The sequence below is a fragment of the Juglans regia genome, chromosome 1 (genome assembly GCF_001411555.2).
Source record: "Juglans regia cultivar Chandler chromosome 1, Walnut 2.0, whole genome shotgun sequence".
Classification (NCBI taxonomy): Eukaryota; Viridiplantae; Streptophyta; class Magnoliopsida; order Fagales; family Juglandaceae; genus Juglans; species Juglans regia.
Genome location: NC_049901.1, coordinates 5,486,022 through 5,501,444, shown reverse-complemented (window position 1 = coordinate 5,501,444; position 15,423 = coordinate 5,486,022). Strand labels below are relative to the sequence as shown.

The following is a 15,423-nucleotide window of genomic DNA, read 5'->3' as shown; positions in this document are numbered from 1 at the left end:
TTGCTACTATTATTGTGCATATCATATGCATATGATATCCCTCGAATTATTCGAGAAACAAGGGTCCAATGTTGTTGCTGAGAGGCAGATTCCTTTAAGCTTTTGTGTTCGAGACAAATCTGTAGCTGTGCAGTCTGTAGATCCATAGTTAGCCTTCCATGGCATTAATGATATGAAACTGCTCAATCTCAAAACGACATGTGGGATTGGATTCATCAAGAGGAACCAAATTGGTCTCGGACAGCCACAGGTTTACTATCTAGAACTAAAAGATCGTGGTGTGGGATCTTTGTAAAGTCCACGTCCGGTCCAACTCCCATTTCATTTGGATTCAACCCATTCAAGGATCTGCCGGATCAAGATCCATTAACTGCCAGCGCAAGTTACCAACAACTAACTACACTGCTAACCTTTTGTGCGTGCCACGCCGTAAGATTTTAAAAGAAAAAAGGAGTGACAAAAAGCCCTAAGATTTTGCTCTTGAGAGTGAGAGCCATGGCTGCGGCTCTTTCCCATTCACAGGCTCGCTTTCTATTATTCTTCCATCAAAATCCACCGGTTGCTCCTCAAACCCTGAGATTACAGACGTCGGAGACTCAGAAGAGCACATATTCGCCGCCGAGATTCCGGGCAGTCCGATGCTCAGCGAAACCGAACGAGCAAATTACCCTCAGAACTTGCAAGAATTGCAAGACCCAATTCGACCCGGCCCTCAATCACCCTCGCGCTTGCCGCTTCCACACTGCTCACTTTGGTGGTAGGTGCTTCCTCAATATATTTCATTTCCCGTTAGATTCTTCTCTTTTAAAAAAAAAAAATTGTATTTTATCGTAAAATGAATGCATTCAGGTTTGTTTATTTTTCATTTTTATTGTTAGAAAACTTAGAATCTAATAGAGAAAAGGAAAAAAAAAGGTTAATGAACAGAATCTGAACATAAATGTGTTTATTTCCTGGAAGATGGCTAGTACACTGCGTTGCCGAAACAGAGAATTACAGGAATGGAAGAATTCATTGTAATGTGGTTTTATTAAAGGAAATGATGAAGGAAGTCTGTGTAATCTAATCATGTAAACTTGCCTGTTGATAAAATGTGGTTCTATTGGGATCATCCTTTAAACTTCTCGTCGTAGACTGACGGTCTCTTTTATGGAGGCTTCTTTTAGGTGGTGGTTTGCACTTGCAATTTTGGGGATATAAGAATTAACATACGTACCTATATTTGTGTGTTTTTGTCATTCATCTGCTTGTATACCTTGTCCAGTCCAGTGTTGCAGTTTTGGGGATTTAAGAGCAATTTGGTTTTTTGACTCTGGAATTTCTTGTGAAGTTCGGATCATAGTAAATGATGATCTTTGAATCTGTGCTTCTGAAACATTATTAACATGACAAGAGTTGCCACTACCGTATTATACTGATTCCTTTGTTATTTTATATTTGTTCACTGCTTTTGCTCTTCTTGTGGCGTTTGATTTGGATTCGTTTTGCATTCTTTTCCATCCCCAACTCCCTTAGGAGAAACAAAGAGGAAGTTTGAAAGTGTGTACACAGGAGGTACCATGGATACTCCCAACTCCGGCAAAGTTGTTCAATACTGGCATTGTTGTGGGTCTGAAGATCCCTTTGACCCTGGATGCACTGCGTCTCCTCATTCCTCCTATGATGACTGAAGAAGTTAATTAAGATCGGGTTCACTTCTTTTACCCAAGATTCTGGACTCGTTCCTAGCTTCTATGATATGTTTGTCATACATATTGTTCATGTGTATTTTCTTTCCCTTCTCAATTGATATATGTAGCAACTAATACATATTGGTTTTAACCCCAAAACTAAATGCAATATGTTGGGGACCATGCCTCTGAAGTGTAAACGGACTAGTTTGAATATTTCCCTTCCCGGCCGCTTGAGGCCGAAACTGATCACACTCGTCGAAAGAGAGAACAAAAAAAGAAGTATATCAAATTGGTTTCTAGCTGGATTGAGATTTTGTGTTAGACCCAATTGTTGGGTCCTAACGGTCTGGTAGGACATATGGCTTTACTGTTATGCATTTGCGTGAGCTTAAAGTCTCAACAAAGTTTTTGGGATTCTCCCATAATGCCGCTTACAAAGCTTTCCATATTTTTGTGTAGGCAAAAGATGACACAAAAATCGAAGGGTTCTGCTGTCCGATCTATAGGATCAATACTCATGGATTTTTTTATCTTATTTTTTAAAATACATCATTAAAATTTACTTTTTATATTTTACATACTGACTTTTATAATATATCATACATCAATTTATCTATTTTTTTTATATCATTTAAATATTATACTTTTTAATCTTTTTTATTTATTTATTTCAAATATTTTCTCTAACTACTAATGATATTTTCATGTACTTTTATATTTGTAATATATCTCCATATATAATATCATATAATTATGTTCTATTTTAAATTAATTTAAATTTATAAACTAAATCAAAATATAAATTAATTCAAAAAATAAAAAGAGGAGATTATATAATGAAAATATTCTCAAAATATATTATGAGAATATTCATTTTCAATGATCATATAATATAAATAAAGATAGTTGAAGAAATGAGAAACTTAGCAAGAGGAGGGAAGATAAATTAATTAATTAATAATGTTTACAATGATGAATAGTGTTCTCTACTCTAGAGGTTTATTGCAGTAGAATGTAAAAGTATTTTTAAAATAGAAGATCTAATTAGAGCACTCTCAATGGCTTTTGTATTATACAAAAAATGTAAATAATTTGAAGAATTGTTCCAAAAAGAAGCTCCATCCGATTATGTAAAATGAATTGTGAAATACATGTAGCTACTGTACCCCGCTACATGTAGCGGATACTGTTCATCCTGTAAATTTTTTTTTATTATTGATATTTCATTTACTCCCTCATTTTTATTTACTTTGATTTTTATTAGATAAGCAAATTCTTTTTATTGTTCATCATTTAAAACACATATATATTTCATTTTCTTCTAAAAAATATGTTGGAATTATTTTTAAACCAAAATTTCATATTTTATTTTATTTTTAATTTTTATTTGGCTTATATATTTTTGTTTTACGTATATAGGACTGAATTATTTTACATTGTATATAAATATAAATTGCAAATATAAAAAAATATATAGATTTTTTAAATTTATTAGTAGAAATGAAATATTTAAAAAGAATATAAAAAGAATATTTAAATGATATAGAGAAAAAATAGATAAATTGATAGATGACATATTGTAAAAGTCAGTATGTAAAATAAAAAAAATAAATTTTAGTGATATATTTTAAAAGATAAGATAAAGAATTTATTGGGAGTGCTCTAATAGATGGCACTTTTGAGAGAATTTTTTTATATTTAAAAAAAAAATTATTATAAAGGATCCATTGGAGTGTTATAAGGTGTTCCTTTCTGGTATCTGGAGTCCCTAGCCTTGAGAATCTGAGATATCTTTGATAAGAGCTTACGCCGGCGGCTATATGATTCGGCTCTTTGATTATTGATATCATGCATCTAAACTTTGCCATGTGGCAATATTACAATGGTCACCTGGTTATGCAGCGACACGTACTAGATGCCACTTTCTTATAAGTATAATAGTACGTGCCCACATGTAAATACCTGGTAATCCGGCATGCATTGTGTTAGACACGTACAAACTACAACAAATAATAGATTAATAACCCAACTTGTTATAACGGTTGAATTTTCTTCTTTCTTCTTTAATCAATAATCGTAATATCAATATGTAAGAGCCGACCTTCTTCTAGCGAGCTTTCCAAGAAGCAGAAGGCCAATGAGAAACGCCGAAGATAATAAAATATTAGAGGGGACGGTGAGATGCAGAGAAATTAGGGACACGCGTCCATTACCCAGTAAAGTTCTCGACCTTAGATCTTGACTTTGAAATCTATAAATAGATGGAAGGCAGTTCCTCCGAATCCATCATTCCTTTGTTGTTTTTACTTTTCAGCAAAACATATATCGTTCACTTTGGTCAGGATGGAAGCTGCAACCTCTCGATGTTTTTCAGTAGTACTCCCTCCTCCACCGTTTTCCTTCGGCAAAACGAGATTCTTGCATGGGAAACGATCGAGGGCCCTGGTTTTTGCAGCTAGAAGAGACTCCCACGAGCCAGACTATAGAGGATCCTGCTCGGTTGATGAAAGCATGATCATTTTGAGGAAACGCATTCACGAGATGAAAGTGATTGAGAGGAATTACGAGCCTCCGGAAGAATGGATGGAATGGGAGAAGCAGTATTACGCATGCTATGACGAATATATTTGTGATTTGGTGGGGTTACTGCAGTCATATTTGATGAACACTAGGCCTAGTTTGGCTTTTGGGTTGCTTGCACTCGTCACTTTGAGTGTCCCGGCTTCGACGGTCATGATTCTGCTTCGTTTGATGGAAGTGGCTAATGGGTTCTTCTCTGCCGTTCATCACGTTTGATTTGGTTAATTCTTGCAGTAGTTATCGACCTATATATGTAAATACTGATCATCATTGATAATGGATTTTTGTATATTGTATATCTCACTCCATGTTCCCCATCTTTTTACTGGGAATGGCAAGATTCTTTGAATGGAGCATTATTTGATCATGTTCTTTGATTTGTTAAAAAGTTCATGCTTACTAAATAATTATTTCAGGCTCTTTATATGTTCAAAGGAGTTTTTTTAATGCTTGAATGTGGGAGATATAGCTAGACTTATTTAAAAACAAAAAAACAAAAAGAAGAAGAAGAAGTTATTGACTTATTTCTTGGGTCAAATCATGTGTGAGATGCTTTGGGTTTTGGCTAGAATATCTCCTTACGTACCCACCATCCCTTAACCTGGCTGCTATATTTGAATATAAATAATAAGGGCTTCGCCTGAAAATTGCCGGTATATATGATTAATCAGTTTCACTTTCCACCATCGATTGGTAATTAAATGAAGCTAGAAACCAAAATAGCGGAAATAATCGTCTCGATCAATATCCAAATAATCATCAATTTGAACGGATCGAAACAGATAACGACACTGCTGGATGTGTTTGCAAGCACATTAATTTTACCAACAAAATGATGATAATTACAAATAAATATGATAATAAGCAGTCGACTTGTAACAATATGTCATGCGGTGGCATGTCATGTGTGTGATGGTTTAAAATCATTGGTTTAATGGGTGTCATGAGTGGTTTGGTTAGCCCTCCAATACTTGGCTGTGGAACAAGCTAGCTAGGGGCTTCACATATTTCGAATCCCATCTGCATCTTAGGAATGGGTTTTACTTTTAAAGGGACGAGAGAGGACTACCTACCTTTGTATATATCCTAGTCCCTAGAAAGTGCCCTCCGGGTTTTAATTGTGATGGTCCGATGGAGAGTAAATGACTATTGAGTCACACTCATAAAATTCCATTAACATGACAGAGATCATGATGATAAACGTCCAAATCCATTTTTTACAACATATATATATAATATATATATATATATGTATATACCTACAACAACATTCATCAAACGGTCACAATTAGCTAGTCAGCTACTTGACAAGTATATATGCATCCAATTAAGGACAACAATTCGTGAAAATCTCATAAAAAGTGGACATTTTAGAAGTCGTCATGAAGCAATATCCAAGGACAAAATTAAACTCGTGAAAATCTAATAAAAAATGGACATTTTAGGAGAAGTCAAGTATGGATCGAATACAAATAGGCCAGCTTCTCTCTCATGGTCTTTCCGCTTCATTTATGATCTCTAAGAATATTATTAGCTTGATCATGATCATCGGAATTAATAGTGTCTCTTAGTTTCTTAGGATCCACACCAGCCTAGCTAGCTAGCTAGCTAGCTAGTGGTTCAATATATAGTACTGCTCGATGAGTTGAGCTTTTTTCAGGCATCAAATATATATATAATATATATATATATATATATATAGCAATAAAGATTTAGTACTAGTAGTAGTAATGGTTAATCTTTATGCTTAAAAATTAGAATAATTCTATATACAATTATGAAGTGTGTAAATATCGCGTAATCATTTTGAAAAAAAGTAAGATTCACTATTAAAAAATTAAATTTTTTTTTCATGTAAATCCTAGGTTTTATTTATTTATTTATTTTCAAAACAGTTACGTAGTAATTGTACAATTCACGATTGTAAATATTTTTTTTCTAAAAATTAATTCATACATAGATGATTTGAATATAAATACGGAGCGTGCTAATATTAAAAAAAAACAAGGGACTAACATTAAAAAAAACATCATGAATAAATTTAATTCTTATAGTAAGGGTCGGGGATCCGGAAAATCAAATAGAAAAATCAGAAGAAAATGCAGACAACAACGAGCCTAGTGACGGTATTTGTAGCACTGTTTATTAATTTGGAAACCCCCAATGAAAGTGATGGCATTATATGCTAATTAAGGAGATAAAAATTGTTGGAATTGATCTTAGGCCCCACAAGGCAAATACTGATCATCGTATGATCGAGTCCCAATTCAGTGTCTTCAACGCGCGCAACTTCAAAAAGTTATCAGATCATGTGTGACTATCGATGCTAGCTCGTTAATTATTAGGTTCTTCCCTTTAATTTCATGTCATACACCTAACTTATTTAATTACGACAAAGTTGTGGCCCAATTAGATAATATCACAATATTAATTTATTGTTCCTTAATTAACTGAACCTTCGCGCATCTCCAAGCTGTATACAAGAACACACGTACCACACGGTACGACACAGTAAGACGCGTTGGCATTTATGCCACTTCACGTCATTCTATCCACACGGTTTAGACAATATAGAAGCTTCCTCGATAAGAATCTAAACGTCTTATGTTTTGTCACGTAACCTCTGATCGATCTCCAATATCCCACCTTGTACGTGATCTGTAAGTATGTTCCTTCCTTTAATTTCACGCTTAGTTTCCCATATGGTATATATTTGCTTCATTAGCCAAAGAAAAATTAACAAGTTCATATATTTCGCAATCATACAAGCTGATTAATTTGCTTGAGTTAGCTCGATCGATCGCTATTATATAGCTGCTAGAAACTGCATCAATGGAAGCAACCAGACTTTCATCCGCCGCCGCCCTGCTTCCGTGGCGGCCTATTATGTCGTTGCCATCACCTAATTGCCGGAGAAAACACGTTGGGCTGACTGTGAATGCAGGTAGAGAAAGAAATGGACGAGATTCTGGAGGTAGGCTCGTGGACGAGAACATGATCGTGCTACGAATGCGCATCAGGGAGATGAAGATTTCAGAGACGAGTCAGGCCGAGCCACCATCGAACTGGATGGAGTGGGAGAAGCAATATTATACGCATTATGATGAGGACGTTTGCGAAGTAATAGGGCAGTTGCAGTCTTATTTGATGAGTATTAGGCCAAGTTGGGCACTGGGGATGGCTGCAGTCGTTACGTTGAGTGTTCCTGTATCTGCTGCGATGTTATTTCTTCATCTTATAGAGATGGCCAAGGCAATTTTAGCTTGGGCTCATGTATGAGTTGAGGTTGCTTTTGCCACTCAATGTTAAGAAACAAAAAAAGACAAATAGTTATTTATTTATTTACATATAGCGATCATTCTCTCGAGATGTCATGGCGGCTAAAAATAAGAAACAACAAAAGACAAATATGATTCACCTCCCTCCCCTTCTCTCTAAAACGCTCTTCCTTCTTTTTAAACTCTCTCAAACACAAGATCAGGCTAAAGGAGGTGGGAGTTTCGGCTCCTTCCCCCCTTCCCTTCTCCTCTGTCCGGTTTTTTTTCCTAGATAGTGTTTTTGGTTTTGTTTTTATATTTTTCAGACCAAATAAGAAAGGATTGCCGATCGGGACTTTCCCAACGCCCTTTAGCTAACAAGCACCCCACATGGATGCTGCCTAGCCACCGATCTTCACGACCATCGAATGCAGTACCAAATGGAGTGGAGCGTAGCTTGCACGCGCGAGTGGAAGCTTCAGAGCTCATTAGCGCGTGGTCTCACGCGCCACCGAGGAGCCTTCTGCCGATGCAATGCTTGGCTTTTCTGGGACCTCTGACTCCGAGACTTCCAGACCGATCGTCAGCTTTCCTCCCAGAGTAGTGCGTGTCTTGCACGCGCCACTGCCGCAGTTTTGTGTGCTGTACCTCCATTTTCTTAGTGTTTTTGTTCCTTTTCTTCATTTTTGACCCGAGTGAAGTGTTGAGCTGCTGGATTTGACGTAATCTGGAGCAAAAGCTGGTCGAGAGTGGCGGGCAATGCTATGACCGGTGGTCGTACGACTAGTGCTCGTGCGTAGGAGCAGCCTGCGCATTGGAGGCTGATGTCCTTGCGAGAGCTGGGTGCTTGTGCCGTCTGAGCTCGTGAAGCTGATGCTTGCGGTGGGTCTATCGTTCGGGCTCACACCGGTGCTTGTGATTCTCTAGTTTGTATTGTGTTTTGTATTGTAGTTTTCTTATTTTGTAGTAATTAATAAAAGGGAAAACCTTCCCAAAGGAACATCCGCTATTCTTCCATCAACGGAGTCAAATGAGCACATGCCACATAGAAGCCACATGAAAACAGGGGTAGACCGCACTGCATAGGATTGGAAAAAAAAAATTCCCTCTTTCGTACGACTACAGTGTTCCTCTCTCTCTCTCTCTCTCTCTCTCTCTCTCTCTCTCTCTAGGAAGCTTTTGAGGAGCAGAGGCCACCGTCGACTTTCTTCTCCACTGCCGATCTCGAATTCTTCATCGACCGAAACCCACTCCCAATCTTAGATTCCTCGTCAACCGAAACCCACTCCCTTTCTCGGATTCCTGTCTACGCGATCCCTCATCCATGTCTGCAAGTCACCCTCTATCTCTCTCTCTCCATCGTAAGTCATTGTAGTTGCGGGTCGTGGAAATTCCAGTTCAAAAGCTAATGGCAGCTATTGTAAAACTAATGGCAGCGGGTCGTAGATACTGTGTTTGAAAAACTAATTTCTAGTTCAAGAATTTGTTCTTGTTTGTTTGCAACTGTGTTTATGATTTTGATAGAAATATGTTGTAATTGATTATGTGAGTATTGTGATGTAATAAGGATTCGGTGGAATTGTGAATGACAGCTGCAATAATAGAAATGAGAGATGTAGAAAAATTGTTTGATGAAAGGTTTCAAAGAGCCACAAGTTAAAATCACATTCAAACAAACTCTACTCATTGCCTCAATATTTGCTTGGACATGGGGGCTAGAACATACTTTTGGAACATATTAGCCTGTTCCTAATGATCGTTGCTACAAGTTCAAACATAAAAAGATGCAGCCACTCTGAAAATATATTCAAAATACAATGACTCCAAAAACATATGTCCAAATACATTAAGTTTCACTCCAAAGGTCCAAATGTTCAAAATATCGTAAATTCCAGAAACAGCCTTAAAACAAGTCCAGATCTTCAACAGCTCCAAATAAGCCTTCGAATGCACTCTAACAAGCCTTTATCTCCACTCTCATTATTTGTAACATAAAAAAATCAAATAAGTTTGCAAACAATAACACCATCATGTTCCATACACATAATATTTTAAACACCAACTTAAACACCAACCTCATATTTATGCTTGAAGATCAATGCTTTGTGATATGTTGTCAGTTATATTTTCAAGATCCCTACATAACAGACAATAAATCATAAAAATTGAACTTATTAGATTAAAACATAAGTAAAAATGCTAATAAGTACTATACCTCATTGAAGGGATGTTGTTCTTTGCATGACCTTCAATCTTGCAAATGCTACAACATCTTTTTCTCTTACAAAACATCTTCGTCTTGCATGGTTGGTCCATGCAAACATAGTCTACTCCAATTAGTTTTATGTCATCTTTTGATAATCTAGTATGGTTGGTCCTCATTACAAAACATCTTCGTCTTGCATATGCCTTATAAAATGCTTGGGTCTTCTACCTCATCCAATTCCCTCCCAACAAACAGTTCAAAAAGTCCACTAGTGGAAGTAGAAATTACATTGACTCCATCTCCATCTTCCACATTCACTCTATCTCCATCATCTCCCACATTCACTCCGTCTTTCAAATTTACTTGATCTATACGATCTTCCATATTCATTACATCTCCCACATTCAAATCATATTGCTCTTCCATGATTTCAGCATCAATACTTTCATTTTCAACCTGTGGACAGTTTCTACTCGTTAGTATCTCAACTTCATCACTATCCGAACTCGACATAAGATCTCGAATCTCAACATAAAACAATGCAATCAATAAAAAATAATACGACCAAAACAATTTATTAAAATTAGAAAGGGTAATGTGGACTATCAAACACCACCAGCTCTATCTATTATTTAAAAAAAAATTAGAAAAGCCCTTGTAATAATTTCTTTCATCAAAATATGTCTGCATTCTTCATTCTTTTCCCCAAAATAAAGCTCTATGCATGTTTTTTACTTTCAGTATCTATATATACGGATGTCTTTTTGGAATTATCAGGAGATTCCCAAGATTAAATCATCTAAAAAAAATACCCCAAGAAATTAATTTGTCTCTAAACATCAAGTAATAAACCGATCGACATTCTCTACCCCAAGAAATTAATACAACACAAACGATAATGGATAAACCGATATTCACTATTTCAAACCGACATTCACTAGCCCAAAAAATTAATACAACACAAACGATATTGGATATCCCAAAAATTAATAAACCGAAATTCAATATCTCAAACGATAATGGTTAAAAGACAGACTTTTACACTTCCACGTACCATGTGGTTTGCAGTTCGCAAGAAATCGATGAAAGTATTGATGTTGAACGTGCGATGGTTCGCATGGTTTGGAGGCCTAACGTGCAACTATGGTGGGTTGAGTTTGTCTCGCCTGAAGCTCTTCCACGGGCACATGGTGGTCGTACGGCGTGCGGCGGCATGCGTTTAAATATGGATGAAGTGGGTTGATGGTTCTAAGGTGGAAAGAATACATGGGTTGTCAAGGGTCTTGGGTTTTGAATTTTGCTTTGGTATGATGCGATCCAGAAATGAGTTGTGTGCTTAGCTGATGTGTCATCTCCTTATTGGCTTCCATTAAACGCACGTTATAGGATTTACCGTTCCAAAGAGGAATTGTTAATAAAAAATAAATAGGCTATTGAACTTGGCGTCTATAGTAACAGTGTTCCGTACTCTTTCTCCCTAGGAGGACCCGGGGGGGGGCCATTGAGTTCTGTTTTTACAAAACATTTTATCTGTTAAGAAAGAGTTTTTAAGAAGCTAAGACAATGTCTGCTATAAAGAAATTTGTATGCGGGGATGCTCTAGAGTAGATGCGTGATTTGATTTATAGTCTAGATTTTTCATACATTGCTAAGTCACAATTGTAACTGTAATTCATTAAATGAAATGAAGTATGTTTTCATTAAAAAAAAAAACAAAAGACAAATATATAGTTTTTTCTTTCTTTTATAGTAGTTTTTCTCTTACATTATTTTGAGAACGTCAAGGTTTCAGCGCCTGAATTAGCCCCTTTTCCATTCCTTAAGCTTTTCCATGAGCTCGGCCAGATTCTAAATTGCGTCGTTCATTTTTTCAATTACGCGATTATGCACTTTCTCGAGTACCGTCCTTTCCTCTGAAAAATCAAGTTTTGAGCAGCGCAGGCTAAATGCTTCCATATTACATTCGCTAATTACTCTAGCTCGTTTGGATGCTAAACTGCTCTGATCAGCATTTTTCGTTTGGTTAGTAAATTTATTTCAATTTATTATTATAAATTTTTTAAATTTTAATATAAAATATAATAAATAATTTAATTTTTTTAATTTAAAAATAATAATAATATTAAAAAATAATATTTTAATAATATTTATTTATCACCATTTATTTCAACTCAATTTAACGTTGAAATGCAACCACACGGTTCATAAAGTTGGAGTCAGTTTGAAATTGAATTCATCGAGGACAAACATTAATTGCCAAACTTACCATCTTTCTCGTGGGGCTCTCATATTCATTATTTTTTTTGCACATTTGGCATCATGGCTGCAGATAAAAAAAAATTTTGTCTTCAGCGTCGGCAGTGAGAAGGAATGTTAGATGAACAATAAATCTCACAAAAATCATTTTAACTTTTAAAAACATTTAAATTCATCTCAAATGGATCTTATAAAATTTATTCAATCATCTTAAATCATTACTATTTATAAAAAATTAAATTAAACTCAACTTAACTTAAAATCAGAACGCAACGTATTGTTTATTTTTTCAGAGATAAGGTGAGATGAGATTAAAATTAAAAATTGAATAAAATATTATTAGAATATACTTTTAAATATTATTTTAATTTTAAAATTTGAAAAATTTGAATTATTTATTTTATTTTTTGTAAGAATTTAAAAAATTGTAATAATTAGATGAAATGAGATGAGATGAGTTGAGATTAGTTACTTTCTTTTTCTTTCTGTGTATCTGTGTGCATGTTTCCTGCACGCATGCTATTATATGGTTTTGAATGATCACTAATTAATTTGGTATTACTTCTGCGAGGGAGGTTAGGGTCGGGTTGAACCACACGAGCTCAGCTCACGAGGCACCGATGGATTTAAGGATAGCTCGACAATAGGAAGTCAGTACGGAGCAATATCGCCACGATCGGCTTGCCAGGAGACCACTCCGATCAGGTATATATATCCCCCTCACTGGGGTAGAAAATTTTATATGCACTTTCATTTGAGCTTCCTTAAATTACAGATTGAGAACTCAAGCTGACTTAAGCATCGAATGTGTTTCTCACCATCCCGAGCCTCATTTTTTCATATTTATAGGAACATATCATCGACCCATCGTGGAGTTACTCGAATTGCAAAACATGACATCAACAACTTCTGTTATAGTTTGCCATTAACAAAATCATCTGTGAATATATAAGATTAAGAGGTGGTTTGGATAGTGAGTAAGATGAGTTGAAATGAAAATTGAAAGTTAAATAAAATATTGTTAAAATATTATTTTTTAATATTATTATTATTTTGATATTTAAAAAAATTGAATTGTTTATTATATTTTATATAAAAATTTAAAAAAATTATAATGATTAGATAAAATGAATCGAAATAGATTTTGTATCTAAACCGGACCTAAAGATAATAATCCATCAATAAAGTAGCATTCCGGTCTATTAAAGTCGTCGTGAGAAATAATAATTACAGTCATAAGTATATAAATATTGTGTAATTAATTTTAAAAAATAAATAAATACTAGATTCATAATAAAAAAAATTAAATTTTTAATAATAAAATTTTTTTTTTTGTTTAAACAATTGTACGACCGTACATAGCATTGTTCTAAAGTCGTAACATTCCAATTATAATGTGCGCCGCTTGCCTGGTCGCATGGGGCATGAGTAGTAAAAGTCCGATCGAGCTGAACGATCTTTTGAAAAAAAAGGTTCTGTCTGGTTTGATTTGACAGCATTAAGATTAGGGGATTTGTTTTGATTTGATAACACTATATAAGATTAGTCTTCGCAGTGTTTGAAACATTGAACACACCGATTAGATTTGAGTCTTCCATTGGAAAAAAAAAAAAAAAAAAGATTAAGTTTTGAGTCACGACAAAGAGAATTTACTTTGACGTGACGGGTTGGCTTAAGATCTAAGTTAATTAGATCTGTAGAATATTGGGTTCACTTGCAAGTTGCAGCTTTGTTCAGCATGGAGATGCTGCTCAATTAAACTCGTAAGGGTCATTATACAGCAGTAGTGTACTAGTACTATAAAAAAAATTTGAATCTCCCATGTAATTAATTATGATGTTTCGATGGATTTTGTACTTAAAATAAGTATGTATGAGATCATAATCAAGATCGAACTAAAATTAATGAAGAGTTCAATATCAAAAAATCGTAATGAAGAGTACATTAACGATCCTTCCTGCAGACTCTGGCCTGTAATATATATTACCCCAAAACAAAAGGATGGTTGATTTTCTAATGAATAAAGCAACTCCCTAGCTAGGCACTTGATCTCTTCCGATCCTTGTTATTATCCTAATTCACTCTTGATAATAAGGCTTGTCCCTTTGCCCCTTGGCACCTTGGCCCCACCAATAGCAGCATGCATCAGGGCAAAACAAAATAAATGCTGCACATGATGCATGTTTTCCCCTAGCTACTTGAGAGCTCTGAGTGATCTGGACCCACGTTGCATGCGCTAGCTGGTCGGTAAGAATTAGGTATCGCTTGAAGTTGAAACCCTCTCTTCAAATAAGTCCTTTAATTGCCCCTTTTTCTTCACTTGAAATGATCCAGTTACGTAGAACCCCCGACGTCTCTTTAAAATCATTTCAAATGATAATATTGGCATATTTAGACACGCGTAGACATCAAAATTTTGGTTGCCTGGCCTGAACTTCATGTTGTCTTTATCAAAACACGCTTTTGCTTCAATTATCCTGAAGAGATCAAATGCTAGTATGCTACCACACACATTTACGTGACTAAGTAATTTGTTATTTTTATCCTATTTAAATACATATATTTAAGTATTAAGATAGAAAGATAAAAATGACAAATCATATATTGATTAGGTAGAAATGTATGTTGTAAATTAACTTCCATATAGAACTTCTCTTATGCTTAATAAACTCCTTTTAGAGGAAAACTGGCTCTAGAAAGTACCGGCCAATAGAAACGTACGTAACCAAAACTAATACGAACAATCGGCATGTGCAAACGGGGTACAACCGGCTGTACGGATAAAGCTTACTTGGAAGATAAAGAGAAAGCAAAAAAAGAAAAAAGCAAAGAGAATGCCAAAGTAAAGTCTTCTTCCGTCGAGTTCCAGACCAAATGCTTCTTTAAAGCAAACAACACTTCAAATTTCAAGAAGCATTTCTTCACCAAGAAATAGAAAAAGGAAACCAATCAGCAGCTTCAACCTTCACAATTGATATATTAAAAAAAAAAGGACGTGCTTGGAATTTCAAGAAAAGAAGTCTGCCTGCAAACTGGGCCTCTCAAAGATGCTAGGAAGTTGACAGCTATGTGATTTTGAGGTTGAAGACTAAAGGAGATTCAAGTCTAGTGCATGACCAAATAACAAAGTCTCTTTTACTTATAAATGAAAGAAGACCATGGATGAAGAAGAGAAAACAATGAAGGCTTAAACCAAAAATATACAACGTATGTGACTCTGAACTTTGAATCAAACAAGTTTTTGCCTTTTACTTCTATGCTGCTATGGAACCCAACAAAATAGTCTCAATTTCCAGAGTTCTTTGGCCATTTGTATTTGAATTCAACCTCCTAACGAAGTACCCCTACAAAGTCCCAAACAACATAGATCAGAGAAATGGAGAGAGTAGCATTATTCCACAACTCATTCCTTTCCATTTTATGAATTATCGGTCTAAATAATAGATGGTAC

At 35.3% G+C, this 15,423-nt stretch overlaps 3 protein-coding genes across 3 annotated transcripts; all 3 read left to right on the top strand.

Moving 5' to 3' along the window:
- Nucleotides 1-86: 86 nt before the first annotated feature.
- Nucleotides 87-1,982, top strand: LOC108988171. The gene is made up of 2 exons (XM_018961318.2): nt 87-757; nt 1,516-1,982. Exons 1-2 carry the CDS (start codon nt 496-498, stop codon nt 1,668-1,670), a joined length of 417 nt encoding a protein of 138 aa, XP_018816863.1. The 5' UTR covers nt 87-495; the 3' UTR covers nt 1,671-1,982.
- Nucleotides 1,983-3,964: 1,982 nt separating this feature from the next.
- On the top strand, nt 3,965-4,771 carry LOC108988063. Its single transcript, XM_018961163.2, has one exon. It carries the CDS (start codon nt 4,017-4,019, stop codon nt 4,467-4,469), a length of 453 nt encoding a protein of 150 aa, XP_018816708.1. The 5' UTR covers nt 3,965-4,016; the 3' UTR covers nt 4,470-4,771.
- A 2,314-nt stretch (nt 4,772-7,085) lies between these two features.
- Nucleotides 7,086-7,532, top strand: LOC108987998. Its single transcript, XM_018961077.1, has one exon. The coding sequence runs from the start codon at nt 7,086-7,088 to the stop codon at nt 7,530-7,532; it is 447 nt and encodes a 148-aa protein (XP_018816622.1).
- The last annotated feature ends 7,891 nt before the right edge of the window (nt 7,533-15,423 follow it).